At 36.9% G+C, this 13,997-nt stretch overlaps 1 protein-coding gene across 8 annotated transcripts in view; it reads right to left on the bottom strand.

The window, feature by feature from the left end:
* Nucleotides 1-369: 369 nt before the first annotated feature.
* The window catches only part of CAMSAP2 (calmodulin regulated spectrin associated protein family member 2), a 113,566-nt gene continuing 99,938 nt past the window's right edge, over nt 370-13,997 (bottom strand). For 5 of the 8 annotated variants that reach the window (XM_040462160.1, XM_040462162.1, XM_040462165.1 and 2 more), the window contains 9 exons: nt 13,612-13,694; nt 12,682-12,751; nt 10,087-12,289; nt 8,664-8,800; nt 8,110-8,330; nt 6,884-6,983; nt 6,000-6,115; nt 4,079-4,197; nt 370-3,330 (listed from right to left, as the gene is read on the bottom strand). In XM_040462160.1, the coding sequence (XP_040318094.1) occupies nt 3,025-3,330; nt 4,079-4,197; nt 6,000-6,115; nt 6,884-6,983; nt 8,110-8,330; nt 8,664-8,800; nt 10,087-12,289; nt 12,682-12,751; nt 13,612-13,694 (3,355 nt within the window). In that variant the 3' untranslated portion in view covers nt 370-3,024. The remainder of the gene's footprint in view (nt 3,331-4,078; nt 4,198-5,999; nt 6,116-6,883; nt 6,984-8,109; nt 8,331-8,663; nt 8,801-10,086; nt 12,290-12,681; nt 12,752-13,611; nt 13,695-13,997) is intronic. The other 3 variants (XM_040462163.1, XM_040462164.1, XM_040462167.1) reach the window with 1 other exon arrangement.

Here is a 13,997-nt window from a genome sequence, read left to right as displayed (position 1 = left end):
AGAATCCTCAAAATCAAAGTGAAACTTACAGAGTAAATCAGGAACTGTTTTGGCTACGGTGAGTTCATCAGCCATTCAATTTCAAAGGTACAGAGTGTTAACTGTGGTACAATTTAATGATTCACCAAAGGAAAGTGATTTCACATGGACAGAATTAACATAAGATGAACAGAAGCACTTATACACCACTAGCACAGAAAGTTACAGACTTTTTAACACTGCCTAAGTCAGTATTCAGATAATGCCTAGTATCATTAAAAGTTGCCTCTTCAGACTGTTACGTTTAAACATAGGTTAAGAGATAAACCATACGATGAGTTCACCCAAGTTCAAACATTAGGGGGAAAAAACCACAGTTTTTTCAGGAAACAGAAAAGGCGTCATTTGGTGCCATGCTTTTTATTCAAATGAAAGGGGAAAAACTACACTGTACCAGGAAATAGCAAACAGGACAGGATCTTACAGCACAGCATATCTTAAAAAAACCTGTAAGCAATGCTCTAGAGTGGACAGGTAAGCACACCATACGCCGTACATTGCCCAACAGTGTCCGTGAAACCATAATTAAAAAGCTGAATTTGGCTTTAAACAGCCAGATAAAAACTGTAACAGTCATTCTAAAACAAAACTGAAAAGTCAAGAGGAATGAAAAGCTTTCCAAAGCTGTGTCAAATAGCAGAATTTGACAGGCTGCACTGGAAACCAAGACAAGTGTTTGGCAAAACCTAACTGAATAATCGTCATAGTAATTTGACCTCTAATGATGAAAGCACCAGTGTGTTTCAACAAGGTTGATGGAAATCTCCAGACTTCATGAAATGGCATAATTTTCCTTTGTATAGTTTTTAAAACATAATTTTTTTAAAAAGCTGCACCATAATAAAAAAAAAATCTGCAGACTTAAAGAAATATATCCATATTCCTTCTGTATTAATAAAGTAAAATATTATACTGAGAGCAATGAACTTTTGTAGCAATGTTCACATTCTACCTTTAGACATTATGGACATTCATTGTTGAACACACATAAATTTAAGAAAGGGTGGTCCTACTTAGTTTTAAACAGTCCCTCCACTGTCTTGCATCCAATTTTTAAAAATTTAATGGCCAGGTAATATCACAAAGAAGATGGATTTGATAAGGGAAATCTGATTGAAAAGAACAAATTTAGTAATGTAAAGTGCTTATTCTCCTTTTGACTATTATTTACCATATTTTGATTAGATTTACTATTTTTTAAACTAGTCTTAATCTAAACATGTATCTGACAATCATTTCCTTCTGTGATAGAAACTGTTGTCTGAAAGGTAAAATGTGCAATTCCCCATTCTTAATATTCATATATTATATACACAATATGTATACACCTAAAATATAAGAGTTACATATCCTGGTCTCTTACATGCAAACAGATCACAAATAGTTTTGAGCTACACATATATCTTGCACAGGTATTGGAAAAAAATCTGAAATTTTCTTTACAGTTTTAACAAATATACATAAATATAAGAACATAAATTACAGTAAAATATTGACAGCGTTTGAGAAAATGTTGATAACCCAGATGCACTGATGCCTAAAGGCCTTATAATAATAGAAAAGTACAGTTCAGGGACATCTCATTCCTATTCTCTTTTAAAATAAGTAAATACATCATATGAGATATTAGTTATTTCTCTAAACACCTCGATTAGAGAAATGTATATATTTTAGTCTCTACTTCCCACAAAAGAAAACAAACCCCGCATCTCATTTATGATACAATACTGTCTCTCCCCTCTACGTTTACACAGTTATCACAACACTGAAACATAACAGGGTCACATGATCATTCAAGTCTTTTCCTGAGAATGAAGTTTTTCCCCAACTAACCCTCCGATATACATTGTTAAAGGAACAAAGATCATGAAGAGAAGATTTCAAGTGTGTACTTTAGGCTGTTCCACTTGAAGAGAATAAAAAAAGAAAAACTCAATATAAGTAAAATAATGTGAAGCTATTTTAAAATTAAAATGTAGCCCTTTGTACATGTTTAAAAATCCTAAATATAATTTTTATGTCAGTTATAAATATAAGGGAAAGACCTCTCGAGAACTTGTGACAGAGGCCCTACATCTTCAGATTGAAAGACGACTCTCAAAGTGTCATTTACTTCTGCCAGCTTATAAAGTGACTTACTTTAAAAGAGATAGAAAGCCTTTTTTGTTAAAAGAACGATCTAAATTATTCTGAGTTGGCCAGAAGTGGTGTAAAAACAGCACTGATTTAATCAGCAATTTCTTATACACATTCTTGGTTAAGCTCATGTGGTTTAAAGCGAACCTACTAGCAGCTCTTGACAAAACCTCCTCTTATTTAACAGAGAAATGTTAATACTTGAGTGAATAATAAATACAGAATTGTAAATACTTAGAATAATTCTTGCAAATGCTCTAACACCATTAAAACATGAGGGTTATTGTGAAACTAAACACTAGTGTTTCTCTTAGCATCGTAAGAAAGGTGCAAGTTACCTCTGAAGGCGCATTTCCTACGCTCATGGTCTCCACATGAAACAAAATACAAAGGTATCTTAGAATAAACCTCCAGGAGAGAAAAAAAAGCAAAATCAACTATCTGAAGACAAGCATGTACATTAAAAGGTTTAAAAAAAAAAAAAAAAAGGAACAAATAAAACATACAGTTTGTAATCTTAGCCACATCTCAACCCTAAGTCCAACTAGTGTCCGTGAGAATTCAGTGCTTCAGTGTGTCTAATATCAAGCAGGTAAACCCGATGACACAAATCTCCATTTGTGAATCAAAACGTGTCCTTCATCACCTGGACTTGGACTTACCACCTACGTCAGCACCTTCTGCGCTCCAAAATACTGTGGTTTACATTCCAGTTGTTCATGACAACAGAGCTTAGTGTTCAGTTTCAATTAATAAAAGTCTTGTTGGCAATTAGAAAGATTCTCTATAGGCAGGAAAGATGAAGTGCAAATTTACCGTAAATGTTCTGAAGCAGATACTTCCCAAGTCCTATGCCTTAGTGGGTAGGAGTTTTTTGGGTGTTACTGGTCTCTTGGTCTGCCATAGATGACTATGAATGGTAATGGCATCGACACTGGCAGATAAAGTTTTAGCAGGTATGTGGCTAAACTGTTTCCTGTCAGAATTATATTTGTAAAGTCCCTCAATCATTTTTTTAGTGATGGATTTAGGGCCTATCCCAGTCAGTTTATTAATTTCTTCAGTTTCTGGGCAGTAAGTATACAAAGACCTGAATTGGCAGCCTGAATCCCGGAACAAGATTAGAAAGTTGTTGGCATCTGACTTCTCCATTTCCTTTAGAATGAAACAAAACAAAACAAGAATAAAAACTCTTAAACATTTTGCTGTATAAAATTTATATAACTAATTCTGAATAGGCAAGATAAAATGTATATTATAAAAACAAACTACAGTCTAATTAAAAATGTATGTGAACACATTACTACTGAGGTTCGGTTGGCTTTCTGTGAATATTATCATGTAGGAAACTTTTTGTTTGTTTGTTTGTTTTGAGGCAGAGCAAGCGAGAATCCTGAGCAGGCTCTGCACTGTCTGTGCGGAGTCTGATGCGGGGCTTGAACTTATGACCCATGAGCTCGTGACCTGAGCTGATATCAAGAGTCAGATGCTTAACCGACAGCCACCCAGGTACCCCTGGTGTAGAAATAGCTGCCGAATCTTGATCTTAGTCAAACAAGCATTAACAAACCAGGCACTGAGGATCTCCTTTGCAATACAGCCTCATTTTAAAAAAGGAAAATTTTGTTATTTACATTTACGAAACATGAATGAGTGACTGGACAAAAAAAGAATTTATAATTTTACATTATCATCCAAGTCCATCCCAATCTTAATGAAGCCTGCAGTCTTCTAGAAAAGTGAACTAATTCAATCTAAAATTAAAATGTAGTTACAGATCTTTTATATGCTGTCGAAATCCCAGCAGGGGATGAAGAGCATTTTCTCTTGGATTGATAGGAAAGATTCTTAATTACAATTTTACAGTTGTTGCCAAATTTAATTTTTATGCAAACATGCTTACCTCCAGTATTTTTTTCTTCTGACCTTCATTTACTTTTCCAGCCAAACAGCAATGAGCTAAAGCATTTTGTATTATGTGCTTATTGGATTTTGCACTGGGTTCTTTGTAGAGCTTTGGTCCTGTAGTAAGAATTTAGAAGCAAAATAAAAATACCATTCCTAAGTGAGAAATACTACGATGTTTAAATGATACAATTGTTTCTATACTGAGGAAACACTATAACAAGAAGTCAAGTTCTGTGTTTGAAGGCCTCTCCTGACCGGCTGTATACTCCATTAGAAAAGTCTTATCCACACAGGGATGTATCTTGAGGATATTCCCAAAGCTGCTCTGGGAGAGTAGTGCTGCAAATTAGACATCGCTAAGATTGTCACACTGTCTGTGTCACCTTTCTCAGATCTGATAAGGTTACTGGTGAACTTCAAGCAGAATGGATCCATGAACAAATATACCTTTTAAAAAGACAAGAAAAAGCTACATCTTTTTCTTCCTCCACATATATTAGTTTTTTAAGCATTTGCTTTCTTTAACCAATGATACTCCTTGGTCTGGAAAGCACAGAAGCACTTTTTGCCATTTTCCTGGAACATTGCTACTGTGAAGGGAACTTTCTACTATGAAGTCTCCTCGCTTCATACTAACTAAACTCTATCCTGGAAGGCAGGGACTGTGCCTTACACTCAGTAGTGAGCTGAGAAACCAGTTTTTTTTGGGGGGGGGGGGGGAATTAGCATTTACCTATTTCTGGGATATAAATTACTCCTACCATGGCTAATATCAAGCTGCCAATGGTTTTACAGCTTGCATAATTCCTGAAAATTTAACAGTTTAGCCCTACAGCAGGAGCTGGTCGGGCACATCGCTGCTACTCTGTAGCTCTAAGTTTGGAACAGCAAACCTGGTAAACATGATTGTTAAGTGAACCTAACATAGAAGCAGAGTGGAAAACCACGGAAATACTGTCCAATTCCAAGCATTAAAGGCCACGGGAGGAGGCTAGTAAAAGCCACTGAATAGGGAGGAGGAAAGTAACAGAGTGAAGTACACATGGAAAGTTGGCAAGTTCTAGCCTCCTTAGACCTTCATGGGGCTTCCATTTCCAGTGGGTCACCAGCAGATGGAGGCACTCTCCACTGCCCCCTGCTCCACCCCTGCATGTCCTTCTGTGCCTTTAACACTTCAGATCTCAACGGCTGCTCACATTTCTTCTCGTTTTCCCTCCTGCTGCACTTCTTTAAAAGCATCTTACCTACATTCTGTTCTTCAACTTGCTTTTGCTTCAATAACGCCTACCCAAACAAAGGCTGGAAGAGGACCTGATAGAGATATGTGAGGCTGGATGATCTCCTGGATCCAATGCAGTCTTCTTATCTTTTAGAGCCCCTTAATACGTTTGAGCCCAACTTGGGGCTCAAACTCACAACCCCTAGATCAAGAGTCACATGCTCTACTGACTGAGCCAGCCAGGTGCCCCACCCCCCCCTTAACATGTTTTAAAGATGCACAACTCTAGATACCTGAAATCCCGATGTTAGAGAGGCCTTTGTGGATTCTAGCCTTTTCTTGGTACTTAGGACCTATGTATTGCTGAATAGAACCTCTCTCAAACTTCTTCAGACCCAAACCACAACACAGAAATGGCCAGCATTTTAAAGAAGTAGACGGATGAGGTGTAAATGTTATTGCTAATTTTGTTTAGAAATTGATCTCCATTCATCTGGGACAAGTCACTACCTCCCTAAGTGCAACTGTATCATTGAAACTGAACTCCCTGTAAGGGACCATCTGCACTCAGTGTTCTTGATCATACTTTCCCATGTCTAGACCAAGAGATGAGCCCATGAAACGGTAGTATAGCCTGTATTTATCCTCATGACTGTGTTAAATTAAAATGTCTCTCTAAAAATGGACAGACACTAACCCGTGTATTCTGTTCCAGAAGCCACTGAAGAAGTTGTTGATGCATTTTCCCAGTCCTTTTCCCCATTTCGACTGCCACAACGACTTGGAGACAAGAAGCCTTCTACAGACTCGGATCTAAATGGTAAATAAAATATTTTTTACGTCTCAAACAAAAGAAGAACATTTGGGGGCCAGATGGGTATATGTGACAGTTGCAACCCAAATCACCCTGGAAGCTTACAAGTCAAAAGATGCTGTAACTGTCTTACTCATAGCTATACATCCAAGTGTCTGGACACAGCAGGCACTCCATAAGTCCTTGCTGACGGAAAGGATGAGTGTTTTCCATAGGAAAATTGGCAGTTACTGGCTTGGGATGGTAATGCAAAGATTAAAACTCAACGCTGATGCCTGTCACTACAAACACTCTCTTTATATATGGGTATTATAGTATAACGTAGTAAGATATGACCTTTAGTTTCTAATCTATATCTGACAGAGACAGTAATACAAAAGAGATCTTTCCTAAGTCAGGCAACCTACTTCAGAAATATTCTAAGGGGAAAAAACTATATTGCATGGGAAATAAACTAGAGAGGCTGGCACTGACATGAAACATGTACTATTTCTGCACACTGATTTTATCACAACCATATCAGCAATTACTGTCAATGTTTTACAGTTTATAAAAAGTACCTTATCAATGTCAGGAACTAAAATTCTAAAAGATAAAAAACAGTCAAATATGAATAGACCTCTTTATATGTAAATTTCTTTTAACGGAAACACAAATAGTCCCAGTCAGCAAAACTATAAAAATTTGTGCTATGATTCATTCATTATAAAATATAACATAACTGTGGGTAACATATTCTATGAAAAATGTTCACATTATGGATTTACCTTGGTGTCCTCTTGCCTGAATGCACACTCTCGTTATCACCTGTGTTCAGTGATGCCAAAGAAAGGCTAGAGACTGAAAAAACACGATAAATTCGTGATCCTGAATAAAAACAAAATTAGAAATTTAAAAGGAGCAGCTAGAAAAGAGTCTGTTCATTAGAGAACACCAGCATATGAAAACTGAGCTTCTATAGTTTTTTTTCCTTTTAATCTAAACACATGATATGCTTGCATGCATATATACACAATTTATATTAAATTAGCACACACACAATTAAAATTAGCAATGAACTGGGGTGCCTGGGTGGCTCAGTCAGTTAAGCATCTGACTCTTGATTTCAGCTCAGGTCGTGATCTCACGGTTTGTGAGATCGAGCCCTGCCTTGGGCTCTGAGCTGACCATGTGGAGCCTGCTTGGGATTCTCTCTCTGCCCAACCCTCCTGCTTATGTGCACATGCACTCTCTCTCAAAATAAATAAATAAACATTAAAAAATAAATAAAATTAGCAATAAATAAAATTAGCTTTTAAGAAATAACAGTAAAACTAACTGTTGTTAGGATTTATTCCACAAGGAAAGTGGTAATATACATTGATACTTTAATCATAAGAAAAAAGTTAACAAAAGAGGTCTCTTTAAACAGTCAATGTTATGTTATTTTCCCTCAGTTTTAGAATCACTATGGGAATACTCTAAAATTCTCCACAGTGTTTAGTTTTAATGCAAATTTTTTAAAATGTCTATGCATGTTAAATTTTAAGAAAAGACACATTCTCTAAGTTCCAAAAATTATAGATTTGGACGTTTGACCATTTCTGTCTTAAAGGAGGGACTCACGAACTCTTGTTTTTATATTCCTTATTATACCAGTGTGTTTCTACATATTTCCATGCACACAATGTTTATCCTTAAATGTACGAGTATAGAGAGGGTAGTTAATAATTCAGAGAGATTATATCCGAGGGCAGAGCTCCCTACTAGGTTAGTATTTAAATTGCATGTTTCAGCATTCACATGTGTTCTATTGAATATATGCATGCACACATAACACATCAAGTCATTAATGTGCTCATTTGCTTTGCTCATTTTGGTTTTCCAAATAAGGAGCATGCATCATCTCAAATAACGGATCCAATTTAGCATACCAAGGCACAGTTGAGTTAGTATGACAGAGCAGGCTGGTGTTTTTTTTTATGAACAGACTCTTCATGGTAAGCTGTGTTACCTGGAGGACCTTTTATTGGTGTTTTGGGAGATTCGATATGGTCTCTGTGAATAGATTTGGGACGCTGTTTTTTTTGTTTTGCTATTTGAGGACGGGGTTTAATTACTGTATCCATGTCTTCCATCAGCTTCAGTTGTTTTCGCCTCATATATTCTTGTCTGATAAATTCCCTGCGTGCTCTCTCGTCTTCCTTCTTCTGGCGCTCTTCCTCAGTTTTACGCCTAAGAAACCAAATGGTTAAATTTCTTATTCTGTATACTAAAGAAACCAGACACTGGAGAGTATGTGGTGTGAGAAGGGAGAATTATTATATTTCAGCACCTTGGGAAAAAATGGTTTGGTTAAAATATGCTTGAGATAATTTAGAATGTTAAAAAAATGACTGCTTTAAAAAAAATATGTTTGTGTGTAAAAACCAGTGAAGTTATCTTAAACCAACATTTCTGGAGAACTTTACTTTGAAATGCCTCAAACTGAGGATAAAAATGTACAAGCAACCAATACTCTGGGAAAAGAAAGCACCAGAAATCAGCATTAATTCAGTTGTCTATTACCTTGTCTCTTCTTTCTTATGCTCCATTTCCGCTTCCAGCTGCTGCTTCCGAAGCTGAGTCTCCTTCTCCCTCCGTAGTCGCTTCTCCAACAAAGCTGCCCGTTTCATTGCCATATCATTTTCTGCTTTTTGATCATCCTAAGTAGGAATTCATTGAAAAACATGAAATGTTGTAGGCACCTGTATTCTTATTTTCAATTGTGGTCACATTTATAACTGAAAATATGAACTAACTATCCTATTCCAACCACACCGTACATGGACACATTGCAGAAATTATGGAGGAAGAAATGAATTAAACTTACTTAATTACATGTTTTCAAAACCTATTAAGTTCACAAAGAACAACCATAAAAAGGAGATAAAGACAAGATTTTTTTGGACCCTAATAAATAACTTAAAAGTAGGGAGTTTCCCCTCAGTTTTTAAAATTGCATTAAAATTGGGCGCCTGGCTGGCTCAGTCAGAAGGGCATGTGACTCTTGATCTCAGGGTAGTGAGTTTGAGCAGTCCCATGTTGGGCGTGATTACTTAAAAATCTTAAAAAAAAAAAAAAAAAACTGCATTAAAATTTTGCTTAAAATATATACTCAACAAAGACAACTCAAGTAAAAGCACCAAAAAATTACCTACACAGTTCTATCACATAAATGATGGAATGGAAATGAAGGTGTAGATGTGTTTGCCCGTTGGACACTAAAGCATTTCCTCCCCTCTGTGTTCCTTTCTCTGCAAGGAACAGAGGTAACAAGGGTCTCCAAAATTAGTAAACTGTATCCAATCATGTCTATAGTCGTAGTCTACTAAAAAAGTCATCTTACATGGTTAAGAGACAAAATATGACTCATGTTCAAATTTCTAAACATTAAAAGAGGCATAAAGGGCAATCACCCTGAGATCAACTTTAAAATAAGTTACAAATTTCCAATATTAAATAACCAAAAGTAGAATTAGCAGTTGTAATCACTTCAATATTCTTGGGTTCTTATTCCAGTAGGATTTGCTGTTTCAATTTAAAATCTTTTTTTTTTTTTTTTTTTTAGATTTTTAAGAAACAAACCTAAGGAAAGATGTTGAAAATTAAGAAAAAAACAAAACCTAAAATACGCTTACATACAATGCCAAGTTATGTGCTTTTCACAAACTGGCAATCTTTGAAGAAATCCAAATAGCTGAACATTTTTTAAAAGGCTTTTGTGAAAGTGAGGAAGAGAGGCAGTGGAGCAAGAACAGTGTATCTACACACGTCTGGTGGCTGTGGTGAAAGGAGGCCTGTTCGCTGTGCTTTAATGTTACTATGGTCCACCAAGGGGAGCACCAAAGTGTATTTCAGGGTTAATGGCAGCTTGTAACAAAAGGGGCTACAACGAAAAAAGCTACACCCATCTAATGATAATGCCTAAAACTGGGAAGATTAGTATTACCTTAAAAAAGAACCCACAGCATACTTTCTGGTCATCATCAAATTGTTCCTTATCACTTTCTCCATCATATTTTTCAACGGATACATCAGTCTTTTCAGGAGGTTTCAGATCTGAGAGGGAAACTTCAATCAGATTAACATTTTTTGGAGCAGCAGGTGGGAAAACAGGTTTAGGAGGAGGCTCTGAGGGTTGGTTCAGCTGGTCCTCATTTGGTGTCAGACGTACTGTCTCTGTGATAGGCTGCGACAGGACTTCAGAAACTGTGGACTCAAGAGGCTTGATCTCCTTTTCTTCTGGGTTATGTACATGCTCTCCCAAAGTCCCTCTGGGTTCCAATTCCTCCTTTTTAACTTCTTCCTTAGGTTTGGATTCCTTTAACTGAGGTTCTCCATCATCCCCAAAACACACAAATGACCTAGTCTGAATAGGAACTTGACTTGGTGAAAACCTCCGTAACCGAGGAAGACTATCCACAGACCGAGGGGGCGTCAGTGTTCGATTCAAAGGTGTTATTTTTAATTCATTTGGCCTAGGAGTCCTTTGATTCTTAACAGAAAAAGATGTGCTCTTCCTGTTGGAAGACTGTGGAGACGGGTGGGTAGGACGGGGAGAGTCTGACGAGAAGGGTGCGATGGTTGACGACAGGCCCGCCTGCCTGGAGGGTTTAAAATCTCGAATCTGTTTTTGTGGAGAGGGTTGAGGAGGTGAAATCACCCAGGACTGTTGCTCCCTCATCTGCATTAACATCTCCTGCTGAAGGGACAAGCGCTGCATTTCTTGTTGTAGGAAATGCAGAGATGAATTTAACTTTTCAATGGACTTTGTATATTCTAAGATCTCGCCTTCGTTTAAAGTTTCCTCTGAGGGGCTTGCCAGGTTCCACTGCTTCTCTGGATCAACGGGTGTGGTTGGAGACTTTAGCCATTTGGCTTGAGGATTCTCCATGCTTTCTTTGATATCTGCCAGAGACTTACTCCTCTGTCCATTAGCCTTTTGCAAATCCTTTTCTTTTGCTCGATCAGTATATACTTTCTCATCTTCTGCACCGGCTGCTTCCTCTCGAAGAGGGGAAATCCCTTCCCCTTTCTTTTTCACAACAGTAAGAAATGCTGTCCTTCCCATTTTCTGCCTCTGTTTAGTAAAAGCAGCTTCCATTTTCTTCTTCTGGGCTTCTATAGCACGTCTCTTTTCTTCAAGTTTCATCCTGAGATGCACCATTTCAGAGGCCAACAGCTGGGTAGTGTCCCGTCCTTGTGGAAGGCCTGTTTCTTCTGGAATTTGTCCCCAAGCAACCACGTGAGGGATATTAAGTTCAGAGCCCTCTGGTGTAGTTTTCTGAGAACTGCTTCCGCTACTTTTCCCATCAGTATGGTTCAGTTTCCTGAATTTCTGTTCTGCAAAGCTGGTCATTTTAACTCCAGAACTAGAAGAAGCACTGCTACCTGGCTGAGACTTGGTACTTACAGTACTTGGACAAGGACTCAAAGCTTCTCTGGGATTGCAGGTTCGAATATCATAATCCTGAAGAAATTTAGAGGCATCGTCCATGTCAGAGTCTAAGCTTACAGTATAATCTCTCAAAGAAGAATCTTCATCCATAGTTTCAGGGATGTCTTCAGAAGGAACATGAATTCCAGTGTCTACTTCAGTATTGTCAGTTATGGGACTCAAGGCACCTTTTGTATCAGTTATGTTATCAGGACTAGACTGATTTAGCTTGATGTTTGAATTTAGGATACTCATTTCCTGGTTATGAAGAAAGAAGCCATTGGCAATCTGATCTGGCTGAGATGTATGGGGAGATTTTTCAGTATCATGAATTATTTGTAATGCTTCTTCAATGCTTGGTGTCTCAATCTGATTGCCAAACTCATCCAGAAGTACTCTGTTTTGTAAAGCTCCATTTGGAAGCTTATAATGAATATTCTCATTAGAATTTAGTTCATTTGTATTAAGGGGCATGTAAGATTTGAGGTCACTGTGACAGTCTGTATTAAGTTCTTCTTCAATGCTTTCTGCTTCCTCTTCTCCATTTACTGGCTTGAAGGACAAATTTTTCCTAATATTTTTAGATACACGATTATTGTTCAGAGTAAGTCCTTCATTACTAATAGAACGAGTGATTCCTCGGTTTGGAGTGGATCTGTGTACAGTATTTTCTTTATCAAAAGAAATATCAAACGAAACTCCATGCACTGATGATCTAAAAAAAACAATGAAAGAGAAAATCCTTAAACACTCCCAGAAATGATTTGGTAATCCTTTAATAATTATTTGAACTGATACTTCCTTTCTTTTCCCATTTCTCATAATCCTATTGTCCTCAAGGTAAGCATAGGGCTACCAGGCGACCTTTAACAAATTTAGCCCCATTTGCCTGTATTGCCCTTTTCAAAATTAGGTACTAATTAAAAGTCTACTGCAACTTGGCTATCAACAACAGCTATCAACAGAATTAGCATTTCTTTCTCTCTTTTTTTAATTACTGAAGTATAGTTGACAATGTTACATTAGTTGCAGGTATACAATATAGCAATTCAAAAAACTGCACTTGTTGATAATGTGAATATACTAAAAATAATTCCCTCTGTTTACCTTTTCTCTTTGGGCCACGTCCCTATGAAACCATCAACATAGGACATAGATGAAGACCTTCTAATTCCTCCTTCAAATGCAAAAAAGAAAAAGTCATTGAAAGTATGTAAAAAATTTTAACTTACAGCAATTTAACAGATTTCAAATATTTGCAGATTAATAGCACTAAAAAGTAAGTAGTTATATATGGAGAAGCAGATATCATTTTATTAAGAAAAGCAAGTACATCCAAGGGATACAGGTGTGCTGTTTTGAAGGGACACATGCACCCCCATGTTTATAGCAGCACTATCAACAATACCCCAAGTATGGAAAGAGCCCAAATGTCCATCGATGGATGAACGGATAAAGAAGATGTGGTACGTGTGTGTGTATACACACACACACACACACACACACACACACACATATACACAATGGAGTCTTACTTGGCAATCAAAAAGAATGAAATCTTGCCATTTGCAACTACGTGGATGGAACTGGATGGTATTATGCTAAGTGAAATTAGTCAGAGAAAGACAAATATCATATGACTTCACTCATATGAGGACTTTAAGAGACAAAACAGATGAACATAAGGAAAGGGAAACAAAAATAATATAAAAACAGGGAGGGGGACAAAGCATAAGAGACTCGTAAATATGGAGAACAAACTGAGGGTTACTGGAGGGGGTGTGGGAGGGGGGATGGGCTAAATGGGTAAGGGGCCCTAAGGAATATACTCCTGAAATCATTGTTACAGTATATGCTAAGTAATTTGGATGTAAATTAAAAAAAAATTAAAAAAAGAAAAGCAAGTACAGAGAAACAGATCAACCTATTTGTGGGTATGTAACACTTCAAAAAAAAAACAAAAAAAGACTGGATATTTTTATTTACATTTATTCTCAATCATTTCCCAGTTAACCAAGGCTTTTTCAAAAATATTACCTGAGGCTGAAGAATGAGCTTGGGGGTGTGAATGTCTAGAAGGCAAATGATGATGAGAGTGTGTAAATGCAGCTCCTTCCCCACTGCAATGTAAAATAAATTTAAAATGTTTTAACATGTTTTAGTTCTTTTATATAAACTTTGCATAAAATGGCTGAAATTAGAAACATTATCAGCTCTGATTCTTTATCCTAAATAAAAAAAATTAAGAAAACAATATATTGTTTAAACCAAAGTAGCAGTGCATATATGTATCTATATTTTATGTCTTTTAGTCAAAGAGCCTGAAATATTTTCATACACACCTCAGTGTCCTTGTGAGGTGAAATATGGCATATTATTTTCATTTTACAAATAGAAAAACCAAGAAATGAAGAAGTTAAATG

Source organism: Herpailurus yagouaroundi, unplaced genomic scaffold, assembly GCF_014898765.1.
Source record: "Herpailurus yagouaroundi ecotype Mexico unplaced genomic scaffold, PumYag 308, whole genome shotgun sequence".
NCBI classification, from domain to species: domain Eukaryota; kingdom Metazoa; phylum Chordata; class Mammalia; order Carnivora; family Felidae; genus Herpailurus; species Herpailurus yagouaroundi.
Note: the sequence above shows the minus strand (reverse complement) of the source record. Positions and strands in the feature narration are given on the sequence as shown.